At 51.5% G+C, this 13,382-nt stretch overlaps 7 protein-coding genes across 7 annotated transcripts; 2 read left to right on the forward strand and 5 right to left on the reverse strand.

Moving 5' to 3' along the window:
- Positions 1 to 52: 52 nt before the first annotated feature.
- Positions 53 to 1,214, reverse strand: BKA58DRAFT_306630 (uncharacterized protein; the record flags this gene model as incomplete). Its single annotated transcript, XM_046167123.1, has 2 exons — positions 53 to 453; positions 509 to 1,214. 2 exons carry the CDS (start codon positions 1,212 to 1,214, stop codon positions 53 to 55), a joined length of 1,107 nt encoding a protein of 368 aa, XP_046030532.1.
- An 824-nt stretch (positions 1,215 to 2,038) lies between these two features.
- Positions 2,039 to 5,398, forward strand: BKA58DRAFT_306443 (uncharacterized protein; the record flags this gene model as incomplete). Its single annotated transcript, XM_046167113.1, has 5 exons — positions 2,039 to 2,093; positions 2,219 to 3,766; positions 3,822 to 4,056; positions 4,807 to 4,808; positions 4,983 to 5,398. 5 exons carry the CDS (start codon positions 2,039 to 2,041, stop codon positions 5,396 to 5,398), a joined length of 2,256 nt encoding a protein of 751 aa, XP_046030533.1.
- A 97-nt stretch (positions 5,399 to 5,495) lies between these two features.
- On the reverse strand, positions 5,496 to 5,846 carry BKA58DRAFT_433430 (uncharacterized protein; the record flags this gene model as incomplete). The annotated part of the gene is made up of 1 exon (XM_046173186.1): positions 5,496 to 5,846. The coding sequence occupies one exon, from the start codon at positions 5,844 to 5,846 to the stop codon at positions 5,496 to 5,498; it is 351 nt and encodes a 116-aa protein (XP_046030534.1).
- A 292-nt stretch (positions 5,847 to 6,138) lies between these two features.
- On the reverse strand, positions 6,139 to 6,567 carry BKA58DRAFT_433431 (uncharacterized protein; the record flags this gene model as incomplete). The annotated part of the gene is made up of 1 exon (XM_046173187.1): positions 6,139 to 6,567. One exon carries the CDS (start codon positions 6,565 to 6,567, stop codon positions 6,139 to 6,141), a length of 429 nt encoding a protein of 142 aa, XP_046030535.1.
- Positions 6,568 to 8,369: 1,802 nt separating this feature from the next.
- BKA58DRAFT_6133 (uncharacterized protein) lies at positions 8,370 to 9,018 on the reverse strand. The gene has a single exon (XM_046175621.1). It carries the CDS (start codon positions 8,794 to 8,796, stop codon positions 8,401 to 8,403), a length of 396 nt encoding a protein of 131 aa, XP_046030536.1. The 5' UTR covers positions 8,797 to 9,018; the 3' UTR covers positions 8,370 to 8,400.
- BKA58DRAFT_445893 (uncharacterized protein) lies at positions 9,019 to 10,286 on the reverse strand. The gene has a single exon (XM_046174162.1). The coding sequence runs from the start codon at positions 9,968 to 9,970 to the stop codon at positions 9,242 to 9,244; it is 729 nt and encodes a 242-aa protein (XP_046030537.1). The 5' UTR covers positions 9,971 to 10,286; the 3' UTR covers positions 9,019 to 9,241.
- Positions 10,287 to 11,437: 1,151 nt separating this feature from the next.
- Positions 11,438 to 13,316, forward strand: BKA58DRAFT_6147 (Cation/H+ exchanger). The gene is made up of 3 exons (XM_046175625.1): positions 11,438 to 11,612; positions 11,663 to 12,170; positions 12,221 to 13,316. Exons 1-3 carry the CDS (start codon positions 11,552 to 11,554, stop codon positions 13,272 to 13,274), a joined length of 1,623 nt encoding a protein of 540 aa, XP_046030538.1. The 5' UTR covers positions 11,438 to 11,551; the 3' UTR covers positions 13,275 to 13,316.
- The last annotated feature ends 66 nt before the right edge of the window (positions 13,317 to 13,382 follow it).

Raw genomic sequence — 13,382 nt, forward strand, 5'->3', positions numbered from 1 at the left:
TCTTGAAGGTGGCACAGTCGTACGCGAGGGTCTCCTTGCATAACCCACCGACTCATGCATCCAACCGTCTCACCACAGCCTCGCTAAAAGGCCGCGGCGGATTGACCGAATGACCAGCCTCGTCCGCTACTTGCACAAGAGCGGGGAAAATGCACAAATCTCCTGGCGTGACACCTTGCTCCTCCTGCCACTCGAACTCCCATGCGCTAGGCTGGGAAAACAGCGTGAAAGCGAAAAGTGCAGCCCGCTTTAGCACTTCCTCAAGGTTTCTCTTGCGCTCTCCATTGTTTATGCGAGAGTCCGCGTATGGCTGCAGAACGTTGTCCAATGTTGCAAGAGTTGCTTGTATACTTACATGTCGACTGTCGGAAGGACCGAAGGCATTGCGAATGTAGCTAGACTGCATCAACTCAGCAGTCATGACCCGCCAGCGTGCCATCAATGATGTTTGGGCTACAGGAATGTTAGCGCTTGTATACTACATAACGAAGCAATATGTATCGCATACCTTGGTAGCCACGATCTCCAGTTGCGACGGCTTGGTAACATTGGGCGACTTCGGCCGGCAAAAAGCTCTTTGTAGGATCTTTGGAGGGCTGAAGTTTCGATACTACCACCCAGGCGATGATGAACCTTAGAGCAATCTCTCTAGTTGCAGCATTTCCAATCAATGTAGTGAGCGTTCCTACAGAGACTGGGAGACCTGACCCCAATGCGTGGAGGTCCTCATAGTCGATGAGACCAGGATTGACACGGCTTGTGTGGTAGTAACTCTGGACATGATTCTTGATGGCATTGCTTATTTTAGAAACATCACCAGAGATAGCTTTATCTTCCAAAGGTTGAGGAAGTCCCCTACCCAGAGCAGCTACAGATGATCGTTTTTCGCTTAATGGTATGGCACTGGCGGAAAACCCTTTTTCTTGCGAAGCCAATGCAGATGTATTCTCTGCAGGGTATTGGGTGTTTGGTCGTCCTCTTTTGCGCCGGCAGAACCAGAAAATGAGTCCGGCTAGTAAGGCACCTGCGGCGAAACACCCGATTGCGATCCCGGCGGTTGCGCCTGTTGAAATTCCTTCGTTGGTAGTCTGCAGTTGAGGGTTCGGGTTCGCAATTGAAGTCGAAGTAGTTGTTCCCAATGTTGGTGAGGAGATGGATGATTGTGGCGGATCAGATGTGACTGAAGCAGCTGGAGCCGCACTAGAGGATACCATAGCGCTCGTGAGCGTTGGAGTAGCCGCAGGAGGACCAGAATGAAAAATGATCTGAAGGGGATCGATCATGTATGAGACGGTGAAAGGCCCGTCCAGTTTTGCAGCCTCGCCAGGCAATAATGTCTGCTCTTTGCCAAAACGAATACCTGACGCGACGGGTACCAGGACGGTAATACTCGTGAATTGAGCCCCGTTAGCACTGACTGGAACGGTGAAATTTCCAGTGGCACCAGGGGGTTGCAATGACGCCGGCAGACTGACGGTTTGAGTATTCGATGTCACAGGAGTAGGTGCTGCTGCACCTGGGTCCGCGTTGCTTGCCATTGTTAAAGAGATATTCGGGGTTGTTGGGTGCTCGTTCAGCGGAGACAGGCTAAATGACACAACGCGCGATTGTGAGCGCGAAGGACCAAATAAGAGTAACTGAGTAAGAACCTAAGGCCCAACCCATAGACAGGTTTAGTTCGCTTGCTTCATTCTCCGTAAGATGACAAAACCGTTATAGCGTTGCATGTACATGCACCAATCCTAGTTGAGCTTCCGTTGACGCAGAGAGAAGTGACAATCAACCAGCTATTCGGTAGCATGCAATGTGCCTCATTGCGGCCCCCAAGGCGCACTCGGCATGCATAAAGCGCGTATTCTTGGGTCCAAGATACATGGGGGCCGAAATGGCGCGTGTTGTGGTCGGTCGAGAAGACGCTGTGCCGCAAGGCTGAGACATAGGGGCCGCCTCAAGGCACCTGCATCGTCTCTGCATCTTATAGATACGTGATCAGGCGGGAAGGCAACAACAAAGACCGCGTCACCGACAACGAGACAAGATGGAGCGAAATGAGCGACCGCACATGATCGTGGGTGTAGACCTGGGGATGACCTGTAAGTTTTGGCGAGGCTGGGAATGGCGCACAGGGATGCGATTGCCGATTCGGCTTAGTGTGTGCTGTTGGATCACGTGCCCCTTCCTACATCATCTGCAGTCCAAGGCTGATACATCTCTCCAGGTACCGGCGTAGCATATGTGAACCTCTCCATAGGCAGTGAAACTGTTCGTTGGGTGCAGAAGTGGCCTGGACGATTCCAAGCGAATGAAAACAAAGTCCCGACGGTCGTCGTCTACCCAATTGGGTCGAAGGACCCGTCATCATGGGGCTTCCTTTCAGAGACTGCCGCAGAGACCGCAGCCGACGACAAGGAGTACAAAGAGTGGTTCAAGACATGCCTCGACCCAGAGAAGCTCCACCGAAAGCAGATGGAAGATCCGGAAGGCGCGCCCGAAAACTTACAAGAGGTCGAGAAATGGTATGGCGACTATCTGCGGAAGATGTACGAGTACTTGTCGTTCAAGCTTGGCGGAGAGCTTTCTGGCATCGGCTGGGAAGAGGCTAGGATTGAGTTCATCTTCAGCGTTCCTACCACGTGGGCTCCGATGCCAACTGTAGAGAACTTCAAAAGGCTGGTGAAAGAGGCGGGCTATGGTACGCATCCGCACCACGAAGTGGCAATTGGCTTGACGGAAGCCGAAGCCGCTGCTGTACATGTCTCCACTGAAGCACCGGGCATATTCCGCGAGAACGACGTCCTACTAGTCTGCGACGCCGGAGGTGGAACAACAGATCTTAGTGTGCTGAAAGTCACTGGCACGGTCAACCAGACTATCGATCTTCAGCAGATGGACGTCGTATTTGGCGAGACCATCGGATCCGCTGCTATTGATTACGAGTTCGAGAGGCTGGTGATGCATCGGTTGACGCTCGCACACAGTACAAATCCTCTACCAGTCGACCCTGCGGATGCCGGGTGGGAGATGATGAAAAGTCGAGACTTCCAAGCCGTAAAGTGTGAGTACGGCGCTCCAGACGATACGCCGTTGTTCAGTATAGGGATTCCGCGCGTCCCACAAACGTACAGCAACTCTGATCCGGAAGTTCGAATTCGCAATGGTGAGATGACTTTTGAACGGCAAGATCTGCAGCGCCTGTTCGACAAGCAGATTGCGAAGTTGTTCAAACTCATCGACACGCAGCTGCAATCGCTGTTTCAAAAGTTTCCAAGAGAGCATGTAGCGCATCTCGTTCTTAGTGGTGGGCTGGGCAATAGCGCATATGTGCAGTCGCAGCTCCGAAAGTACTATGCGCGCACCTCTTTTCCGAACGCCGAGTCGATCTCCGTGAGCATAGCACCTGATCCTCAGCTCGCTGTGTGTAAAGGTCTGGTCAGCGATCGTATGCGAAAGATCCTGACATCACGATCGGTCCTTGGATGGCGTTGCTGTCGAGCGTCGTACGGCACTGTCTGCAAGATTGCGTTTGATAAGAAAAACCCCGATCATCAAGGGAAGGAACTTGTTCGCGATCCACTGAACAACAAGCTGTACATCACACAGTCGATAGCGTGGTTTGTCAAGAAAGGCGCGCCAGTAAGCGTGGATAAACCAATCGAGCACAACTTCATCAAGAAGGTCGACCCGGGCGATCCGCGAAGGGCATTCCCGACGACTGTCATCGAGAGTGACTTGGATGCGACGATGTTGCCAGACCAAATGAACCAATGTATGTGTACAGAGGGTCGTCCGCTTTACCCGTCAGGGTTGCTAATAGCTTGCAGACACGCGCATTCTGTGCGAGATAAATTCAGACCTCTCTGCTGCGGACGAGAAGAAATTCCAAGAGAAGAACAAGCACTTCTGGTCGTTGCAGAAGCACTATCTGCGCATCGAGTACTCGGTACGCGTCTTGATCGGACCCGCAGATATCCGCTTCGAGCTGTGGTTTGACGACCAGAAGCTTAGTCGCGATGAGTCGATTAGGGTAGAATGGATGCCTGCACAGATGCCGCAGACGTCTCAGATTGCCGAGATGTCCGGGGCGGAGAGAGAGGCTGTTGAGATGTCCGATACGCCGCCCACGCCCATAGGCGGTGCGCCCCCAAGCGGCGCATTCAAGACTGATCCGAACGCGAAAGCCATGAGGACAAGTAGTTTCGCAGTCGTCAATAAGAGGACTACTGTTGAGATGGGCAAGAAGTCGAGAGGAGTGGGTGGGCTATTTGGGAAGAGCTCTTTCTTTGCGCGCGCTGCCTAGGATGAAGCTCTGGCAGCGATGGCGCGAAAATGACGCGGTGCGCATCGGCACGGAAGGCAGCTTCCGATAGCTTCGTAGCTGACACCACTAATCAATACCTTCAACCTGCATCCTCATTCTCAGGTACATGATGTGCTCTCTTGTTTTGATTGGTCGCTATGTTGCGAACGGATGAGGAGCCACTCAGCTCCAAGCCGCCATCGCCCCGGTCACTTGCCTGTCTTGTGTTAACGTTACACTCATCGCGCTTTCAGCCCGTCAGCCTCGTCAGCCTCGACTGCAGGCAACGAGGTGACCGTCTACTTATAAGCATGCCGCACAAACTACCTGGTTCCTGATCAACACTCCTCAGCTTTCAACCTTCCTGGTCATAAGAGATAACATCATGCGCTACCTCCCGTTCCTTGGTAAGAGGCTTGTAATCACAGTTCTGATCACACCTGACGTATTTGAAGCCACCGCATACGGTTTGTTCGCATCTATCGCAGCATTCGATATTTCACCGCAAGAGGTACTCGGTTCAAATACGCCCAAGCTCTTGACTGAGGCAATCGATCCTTGCTCGTTGGCCGACTCCCCAAAAGCAAATGCGAGCATTCAACTTAGCAATTGGTTAGAATGCGCAGTCAATGGTACGTCGAAAAGACAATGTATAAACGGCCTCATCATGCTGACATGATAATAGGGTTCTATCCATATCCTGCGAACACGGACTGGCCCAACGGCCATGCGAAATCATTCTCGAAAGACATCAAGTTCACCTTTAACGACACGCATTACGACTTCGATGGCTCACGGCGACTTTATACGACCTTCAACGCGACCCTCGGCATAGCTTTCGCCCCCTTCAAGCATGGATTCATCAACACCCTCGGTGTACCCAACATAAATGGCGATAAGGGTGGCTTCGTTTATATGATCGGGTGGGCCGGTGGGTTCCAGACCCGTGTCAAACGCGACCTGTACTTCACGAATGCAGCATTCGCGGTAGTCAAAGAGGAGCATGGAGAAAGAAAGATTGTCGAATTTCGAGAGAGCGGCAACATTCCGAACACTGCGCATCTGCCAGAGCCTGTCGAGTGGGGTTGCTCGTTCGAGTAGTACGCTTAGCGACACTCATGCCAGCGGCAGTAAGGGCATGTCGACGCAAGAAGTTTGCAGATGGCACCTGGTAGCGCGTCTCTTAACTCGACGACGTTTACGGTATCTTCACACCCGCGCCTTTTCCGCTGTAACAAAAACCGTTTCTGTTCTCCGTTTCTGTGTCATCTCTGCCGTTGTTTATCCAGTCACGGACTCGGTCATCGTCTAGCAACTCGCTCTTCCACTCCATGACCTCCAAGTTCGCCTCCATTTTTTCGGTGTGTGAGCGGATAAGATCAACATAGTCTTGCTGCTCTACGGCTGTCTCGATAGCTCCAAATTCGTTTTCTAGCTGCTTGAGCAAGTAAAGAGTTCTCAGTACCTGGTCGGCTCGATCCTCGAGGTCCATTAATACGGATGTCAGGTCTCTCAGTTGGCGGTTTTGAGGGTTGTGGGCGTCGCTCATTGTGTTGACTGTTGCCGCTGCGGTTTTTAACATGCATCGCATATCTCTGTTTGCTGGCCTGCTTTTGTAAACCACAGCGTGAAGGGAGAAGCAGATTTTGACTTCATGGGTGGATAATTACACATCTGAATATGTGAGTCGAGAGGTATCATTGTACAATGATATTCGCGTTTAGTCGTACTCTGTACATTACCCAACAGCTAGCCTACTGGCATTCCATACTGACAGTTTTGCATTGTCTCGAGCTTGATCTGCGGCTCAAAACCTTGACATTTGAAGCGGAATCCAGCCTCTAGGGACACATCGACCAGTCCAACTCTCCCTCTTCGAATCCGTACCTCACATCGGCCCTGACCTCTTTCACTTTCTCCTTGATCATCTCCAGACTCTCTTCCAAATCCTTCTTGTCTTCCTTGGCGATCTCCAATGCGCGATGCCGCGACATCCCTCCCACAACATAAGTTCCTGCAATATCCGTGATGTCGATTCCATTTACTAGCTTCCGATACTGCTCCACATCCTGCTCCAGCATCTGCAGTTCGGCTTTGGTGGAGGCTACGGCACCTGCGTGTTCGGTGGCGAGGATGTCAGACTTTGTTTCGTGATGTAGGTGTGCGATTTTTGACCAGCGGTTTATGATCTTGTCGTAATGTGAGGGAAGGATTTCCCAGAAGGTGATAGAGAGAAGTGTTGCCCGAGGTGTTGGGTGTAGTGTTGACATGACGGCGGAGATGACTTTGATGCTCCATTTCGGGTGGACGCGCAAGCCGTGGTTTTGTAGAAGCATGCATCGTCTCGGGAGGGCGGCGCCTCAACAGTAGATAAGGCTTCACAACAACAGCAGCGACGTGTTTGCTTTTGTTGAAGGCGGTGTAAGCGAGATTTCTGCAAGGAACAGTGTCTATGCTTCTGTTCTTTGTCGATCGTGCCATTTGGATGGTGGCCGTGACGCGCTTTGACTCAATGCCGGCTCGTCACGTTTTCGGAGTCACAGCTTGTGTATGATTGTTCGTGCAGAGGACAATATGGCACAGTCATAGCTTCCTACAGAACCATCGCAAGAATTTCGTGAATCCTTCACGTACTATCGAAAAGTCGGAGCTCTCCATCAACATGGCATAGATTTATTCTACCTACGAAGCTTCTCTCACGCTCGCGCAAGTCAAGAGAGTTCTCGGTGAACACGAAAATTACAAAAAGGAGTTGACACCTTGACTCGAGCAGATTGAGAAAAAGAGGAAGGGGGTCTCTGAATTGCCACTGACCCCAGCAGGCGAACTCTGTCCTAGCTGCATGTTTGCCGTCGAAGTGCAATATTGATATGCTACTAACAGGAGAACAGTTAGGAAAACAAATATTACCAATGTTACTATGGCTCTGGACGAAAGCTTACGGATGCGAGCATTGGTTGTTTTCTGAGAGAGCCAGCGCGCACCGGCAACCGGCAACCGGCACCAGGGTCCATCTTGGGTTATCTGCGAAATCGGCAAAGGGAAAACCAGTAGAAGCAATGAGGGACTCCACAAGAAGAAGCGCATGGAAATACGCAGTATTTTCGATGCGGCTTGTAATGGGATTGAGCGGTTTCAAGAGTCCGTTTCAGGCTAGATCTTGGAGCAAGATATAAAGACACTACTATACGGCTTGAAGTGCGACGAGAAAGAGAGAGAGAAATGATACCAAAAAGATAAGCTGATAGAGGCTTGGAATAGGAAAGAGAAGGCGAGGGAGGTCATGAGTGGTTTGGAAAAGATGTTTCAAAGAAAGCTGAAAGCTGATGGTTGTGAAGATGAAGACTGATAATTGGGGTTTTGGTACTTGATTTGAGTTGGACCATTCAACGGCTGGTACTCAAGAATCGAAGAGTGTAGATATGACTGCTGTACTGATATTCCATGGCGTTAGCAGATAAGGCAAGGCGAGCAATCGAAGTAGCGACGTAGCGCCGAAATACATGTGAAGTACACCTAGTCACACTCTAAAGTCGTATGCTCATCTAAGAAAATCGCGTATGCCTTGATGGCCCAACTCAGCATCTAACACTCCATTGTCTACTACGGAGCTGGTCATACGCATCTGCACCTCGACATAATTATGAACACAGAACAGCGAACTCACGAACCGCGCAAGGAGCCTCCATCGGAGTTCGAAGATCTAGTTCGCAAGATCAGTAAGCTGGAGGGAATCATTTTTGGTAAACTAAAGGAAGTCGACTCGCTCTGTTACCGCTTCATGGAAGCCACCCCGAGTACAGCAGAAGACCGCGATCCAGTTGAGCGAGTGTGGAAAATAGTCGCCGATATGGAGAGGCGGTATCAAGAGATCGATGCTCATTGCGGTTGGGTAACGGCATCAGATCGTGAACTCAGGAACAAGGTACTCGGTTCGTACTTTGGAATGGAAATAGACGGCAAAGTTTGGCTGAAGAGATATATCAAGCGGCTCAGAAACACCCGCCGTATATTGGACATGAGCCAGCAACGTATCTTTTAGTTGAACATGAGTATACATCGCGGGCGTATGAGTTGGTGTCAGCCCGACCTCAAAGTTTGATCTAGAAGTACTTCCCCGAAGTCATACCCAGTAAACCCCAAAGCGCAACCACACCCTGATACGTCGCACGCATCCTAGCAGACTCTGGAGACCCATCCTTCGCGCATACCACACCGTCAATGATCGCCATCCATCCAATGCAAGCAAGCAGCGTATCCATGGCTTCCAAATGGCCCCCTAGATAAATTCCCCAGATTGCCATACCGATAGTGCTGACGCGCGAACCTTCGATCTTGATGAGAGGCCAAGCTGCCTTTGAAGCTGCGATGCTTTTGGAGAGACCGTACGCCAAGATAGCTTGTTCGGGCCCGTGGGTAAAAGACATCAGCCCGCCGACTGTCCAGATGCTGGCGAGAAGGAGAGGTGGGACGTGCCTGGGTGCGAAATGTTCAAACATGGTTGATAGGGAGGTTGTGGTCTGGTGGGCGAGGCGATATGTATACCAAGAGTTTTTCGGTTGGTGATACTGTTTCGTATTCCTTCAATATGGCGCGTTGGTGTAGGCGTAAAGAGACAACTTAGAGGTAATGTAAATGTGATGCTCGATTCAAAAATGACAGCAAGAAGATCGTTACAATGGCCTGGTGGTAAGAACGGGGGGCCTGAAACTTGTGATGTGTCTAGCGCAGGGCGTAATTGTGCAATTAAATATAGACGTACACTAGAGTGTAAGTGCCGGGAGAGGACAAGGGCGAGCCGATAGACGGATCAGCCTACATTCGTGATGTGTTGAATCACATAAAGGCCATGGCATCGTCTTGTGACCTAGACGGTATCGCGCTTTCGGGCAGGGCTCTCGTCTCTAGCAGCGATGCCTAATTGGAGGAGACAGGAGCGAGCGCCTATAGAACACCGTCTTTTAGCCCGATTCCGCTACGGCGACATGCCATAGCCGTCGTCATGATCGTCTGCGGTTGATGCTCAAGGTTGTCATGGTTGTCTATCCAATGTGGCAAATTCATAGTATGTAAAGATCCTGATTCCTGCCCCACAGCGTGCGATCCAGACTTCTTGGCTACCGAGCGGGCAGGTGTGAAGCGTATGGAAGGGGGGACAAGTATGGGTTTTGCCAAGATCCAGCGGCTGACTACGAAATGATGGTTCGTGTCTCGAGAATTTCCAAGCAATCTGGACTGGCAAGCTTGCCGTGCCAGCTGGAAATGCATCTGGACATAGCTGATGCCATACGACGCTTCCTGCAAGTCTTGTAACGCTTGGAGGTGAGCTTGTTCTTCGATGCGAGTCATTGAACCAGAGTCCAGGTGAAGTCGCGCTGAAAGACGTAGAAGGCGAACCAAATCATTATCTGTGATATTTCGAATGAGTTTTCGTTGAGTATCGTTCAGTGTGATCTCCACAGATTCTGTAAACAGACCCACAAAGTCTGTAAATAAGTCAGCAGAATCTTTTAAGTTATCCAAGGAACCTGCGAAAGAGTCTGTAGAAGTTGTATCCCTATTCGGTCGATAAAGCCCGGAAATGCCGGACACAGTAATGGTTGCGCGTCTTCTCCATCGACAAGATGCTGGACATGTGCGATGTCGATTCGTGAAATGGGGTTGTGTATTCATTGCCGTCACCAACACTGAACTCTGCCGCTTGATAGAAGAAGTGAAGCGCCTCCTCTTGGATCTGAGGATGCATGTTCACCCCAATTGGGGTAACGTGCAAAATGTGCAGCAGACGCTGCGGGTCAGCGAGAGCCTCCTCGTAGATGAGCAGTCGCATTTCAGCCGACAGCTTCCCGAAAAGCACACACTGCTTCTGCTCGAGAGGCTCACCTCTCGGTAATTTTGGTCGTGGTATCGATTTGGCGTCTTGGCCTGGTTTGATTGTCGTCGTCGGTTCGGGCTTTTTCCGCTGCCATTTTCGGAGCAATGCACGCATGGCGGCGTAGGTGACGACGAAGAAGGTATCGCAATGCACCTCAAAATATGTCGAGAGCTCTATGTAGTGGTGAAAGATTTGCATACAGATTGTAGGAGCTCAAGAGGCCTTGTTTGGATCGTTGGGCTTTTTACTGTGCCCAGGTGGCTCGGGATGAGATTGCGGCAGAGCAGTGCTGCGTGCGAAGACCGAGGGCCGGCGCTTACATGCACATGCGTGTGGTATTAAGGCGGTAATCATAGCGTGGAATAAATTGACGCGTCGGTGGGACTTTAACAGGACCCCGTAATGATGTACACGGGAGCGATGATTTATTCCAGTGATGTTGGAGCAATAGCACGACGAGGAGTTTCGTCGAATGTGGACTAGCGTACTTTTGCACGTCGCGTCTCGTGATTCTCCGCCCCTTCCGTTGAGCTGCACGCAACTGCATCTGCATTAGTGCTCTGAGGCTACGCCAGCCTCTCTCTTTCCCGGTTACCGCACTGTGGTAGATGTTCTGGGTTTGATGTCCTCACTTTCTTCGAAACACAAAGCTTTCCACATCCGCCTGCATTCGGCCTCGTAGTATCTAGCGGTGACGGTCACAGGTCCAGTGCCGCCAAGATTGCTACACGGGTTTCTTTATTGGAAGGGGATGCATCTTTCAACTAATTTCATAAGGCACTGAAGTTCGTTGGTAATCGATACTATACAGGCGCCCGGAGCGTGTCACTGTGCCAGAAAGTAGACCAACGATTCCGAACACCAGGTTTCCGCCCTCACGCTCCTCCCGCGACTGACTCACATCGCGTCCGCCGCAACCTCGCTTGACTCAATTCCCTAGATCGAGAAGGCGCCTCCGACACTTCCTGTTTGGCCTTAAAGCGGAGATACCGTTTCAGCCTCCGGCCAAGCGCGGAGCGGAAACGCCAAGCAGCCTCTCATCACAAGTATAGCCGCATCCCTTACAGAGCGGGAGGTAATCCCTTGATAAGCAGGCATTTTTCAGGCTGCGCGACGCTTGCATCACTGACTCGTCTCCACGTGCGAGCATATCTTTGCCTCAGCCCAGACATCAGGCCCGCATCTGCGCACGCCTTGGCCGACCGCCACATGTATCCCCAAGACATCAGGATGCGAGGTGCGAAACATGTGTTGACGCGGAGCGATAAGCTGGCTGGCTGGCTGGCTGTAGATGTGTTTAAAGACGCAGTGGTCGTCGTGTAGGGCCTGGAATAGGCAAGCGATCTTCGCGTTTTTACACTATCAAGACGGTTTGCAACATGGCTGGTGACACTTCGACTCCGGCGACAGAAGGCTTTTTGCAGTATCATGAGCCGAATAGTAAGATCTCTACTTCCTCATCAGGTTTCGCAATTGCTAATCTTTGGCAGTCATCCAAATCCTGGTTCTCGTTTCGTTTTTCTTTTGGCTTTCCTTTGGCGAATGGCTTTCGAACCGCGTATTTCGCGCTGGTCTTATAGGCCAAATCATAGTCGGTCTGATCTACGGATTACCTATCGGTGGTGACATGATACCCATCGCCTGGCAGGAAGCTTTTATTGCCCTGGGATACATTGGACTTGTTCTCATCATCTTCGAAGGCGCCCTCGCCGTCCGACTGGATCTGCTCAAGGCAAACTTTGGCCTCTCTGCTATTGCGGCAACTATCGGCGTCGTCGCTCCTATTGGACTTACGTACTTGCTGCTATATGTCGGCTTTGGGTATGGAGCGATCGAGACCTTCATCGTTGGGGCTGCGCTCTCCGTTACCTCTCTTGGAACAACGTTCGTGGTGCTAGGGAAGAGCTCAAAGGAGATCAGCTTCGCAGACACTCGAGTCGGTACCGTTCTGGTCAGCGCGGCTGTATTCGACGATGTATCCGGTCTAGTGATGGCTAGGTAAGGCACAAAGTTCTCTGCAGCCACAGAGTATCACTAACATCCCTCAGTGTAATCGGCCAACTAGGCGCCCTCGGAGGCGAAGACTCCCCGAACCTAGGCTGGCTGATCGGGCGACCAACACTAGTATCCGGCCTCCTAGCAATCCTCACTCCCGTCCTAAACAAATGGGCACTCGCACCTGTATACCGAAAGTTCATCGAGCCACGCCTCCCCAAGACGCGCAAACGCCACGTCGTCAACGTCATCATCATGATCTTTGTGCTGTGTGCTTTCCTCAGCATCACAGGCTTCGGCGGTACCTCCGTTCTCTACGGGTCCTTCATGGCCGGCGCATTCCTCACCTACCTCCCATCCAAGCACCCGACAGGTCCCTTCCACCCGCCTTCGCGCGAAGACGCAGAGGAAGCGGAAGCGCGGTCTATTGCTGAAGCCACCGAGTACGACGATGCGGGTGAGCCGTATATATGCCCTACGTTCATGCATACGTTTGAGAAGTACTTCCTCGACGCTGTCAAGTACCTCCTGCAACCTCTCTTCTTCGCATCGATTGGCTTTGCTATCCCCTTCATCGATCTTTGGACCGCTGAGGCGTTCTGGAAGGGATTTGTGTATACATTACTTATGCTGGTATCTAAAGTCGTGGTCGGCCTTGTCATACCTTTCGCTACCATCTTCCGCAGACCACCAGGCATGTCTATCCGCGAGTGCTTCACCACCACATTCTGGCCGGCCATGCTCCTCGGTTCCGCCATGGTAGCGCGTGGTGAGATCGGTCTGCTCGTTGTACAGATTGGTCTGAACAACACACCGTATCTGTCCAAAGAAGCCTTCATCACCGCCGTATGGGCCATTGTGCTCAACACCATCTTCGGACCTGTGACCGTAGGTCTTATCATCAAGTACAAAGCGCGTGTCATTGCAGATGGGGTATGGGGCCTCGAGAAAACGGAGTCGAATGGCAATGGCTGGGACGATGGAGTCTCGAGGGCGCCGACCATCGTCCCGGAGACGATGAGTGTCAAGGAGAGGAGCAAGAGTGTTGCGGTGTCGCAGCATAGCAGGATGGTATCTGATCCTGTGACCGTCCCGATCTCGCCTTGATGGCGGGGCATGTGCTTTCTTAGTATTCATCACGAATTTATGATGTCTTTTACTTGCAAATACTGTCCTGCTCTGAGTGATACGAGGTAGGCTGTGGTCAGGAAAATT

This window comes from Alternaria rosae (assembly GCF_020736505.1).
Source record: "Alternaria rosae strain MPI-PUGE-AT-0040 chromosome Unknown BKA58scaffold_1, whole genome shotgun sequence".
NCBI classification, from domain to species: Eukaryota; Fungi; Ascomycota; class Dothideomycetes; order Pleosporales; family Pleosporaceae; genus Alternaria; species Alternaria rosae.

Coding starts and splice junctions, on each gene's coding strand:
- BKA58DRAFT_6133 (XM_046175621.1), bottom strand. CDS start 8,796: ATGTTTGAACATTTCGCACCCAGGCACGTCCCACCTCTCCTTCTCGCC.
- BKA58DRAFT_445893 (XM_046174162.1), bottom strand. CDS start 9,970: ATGAATACACAACCCCATTTCACGAATCGACATCGCACATGTCCAGCA.
- BKA58DRAFT_6147 (XM_046175625.1), top strand. CDS start 11,552: ATGGCTGGTGACACTTCGACTCCGGCGACAGAAGGCTTTTTGCAGTAT. Junction 11,613..11,662: donor GCAGTATCATGAGCCGAATA/GTAAGATCTCTA, acceptor AATCTTTGGCAG/TCATCCAAATCCTGGTTCTC. Junction 12,171..12,220: donor TCCGGTCTAGTGATGGCTAG/GTAAGGCACAAA, acceptor AACATCCCTCAG/TGTAATCGGCCAACTAGGCG.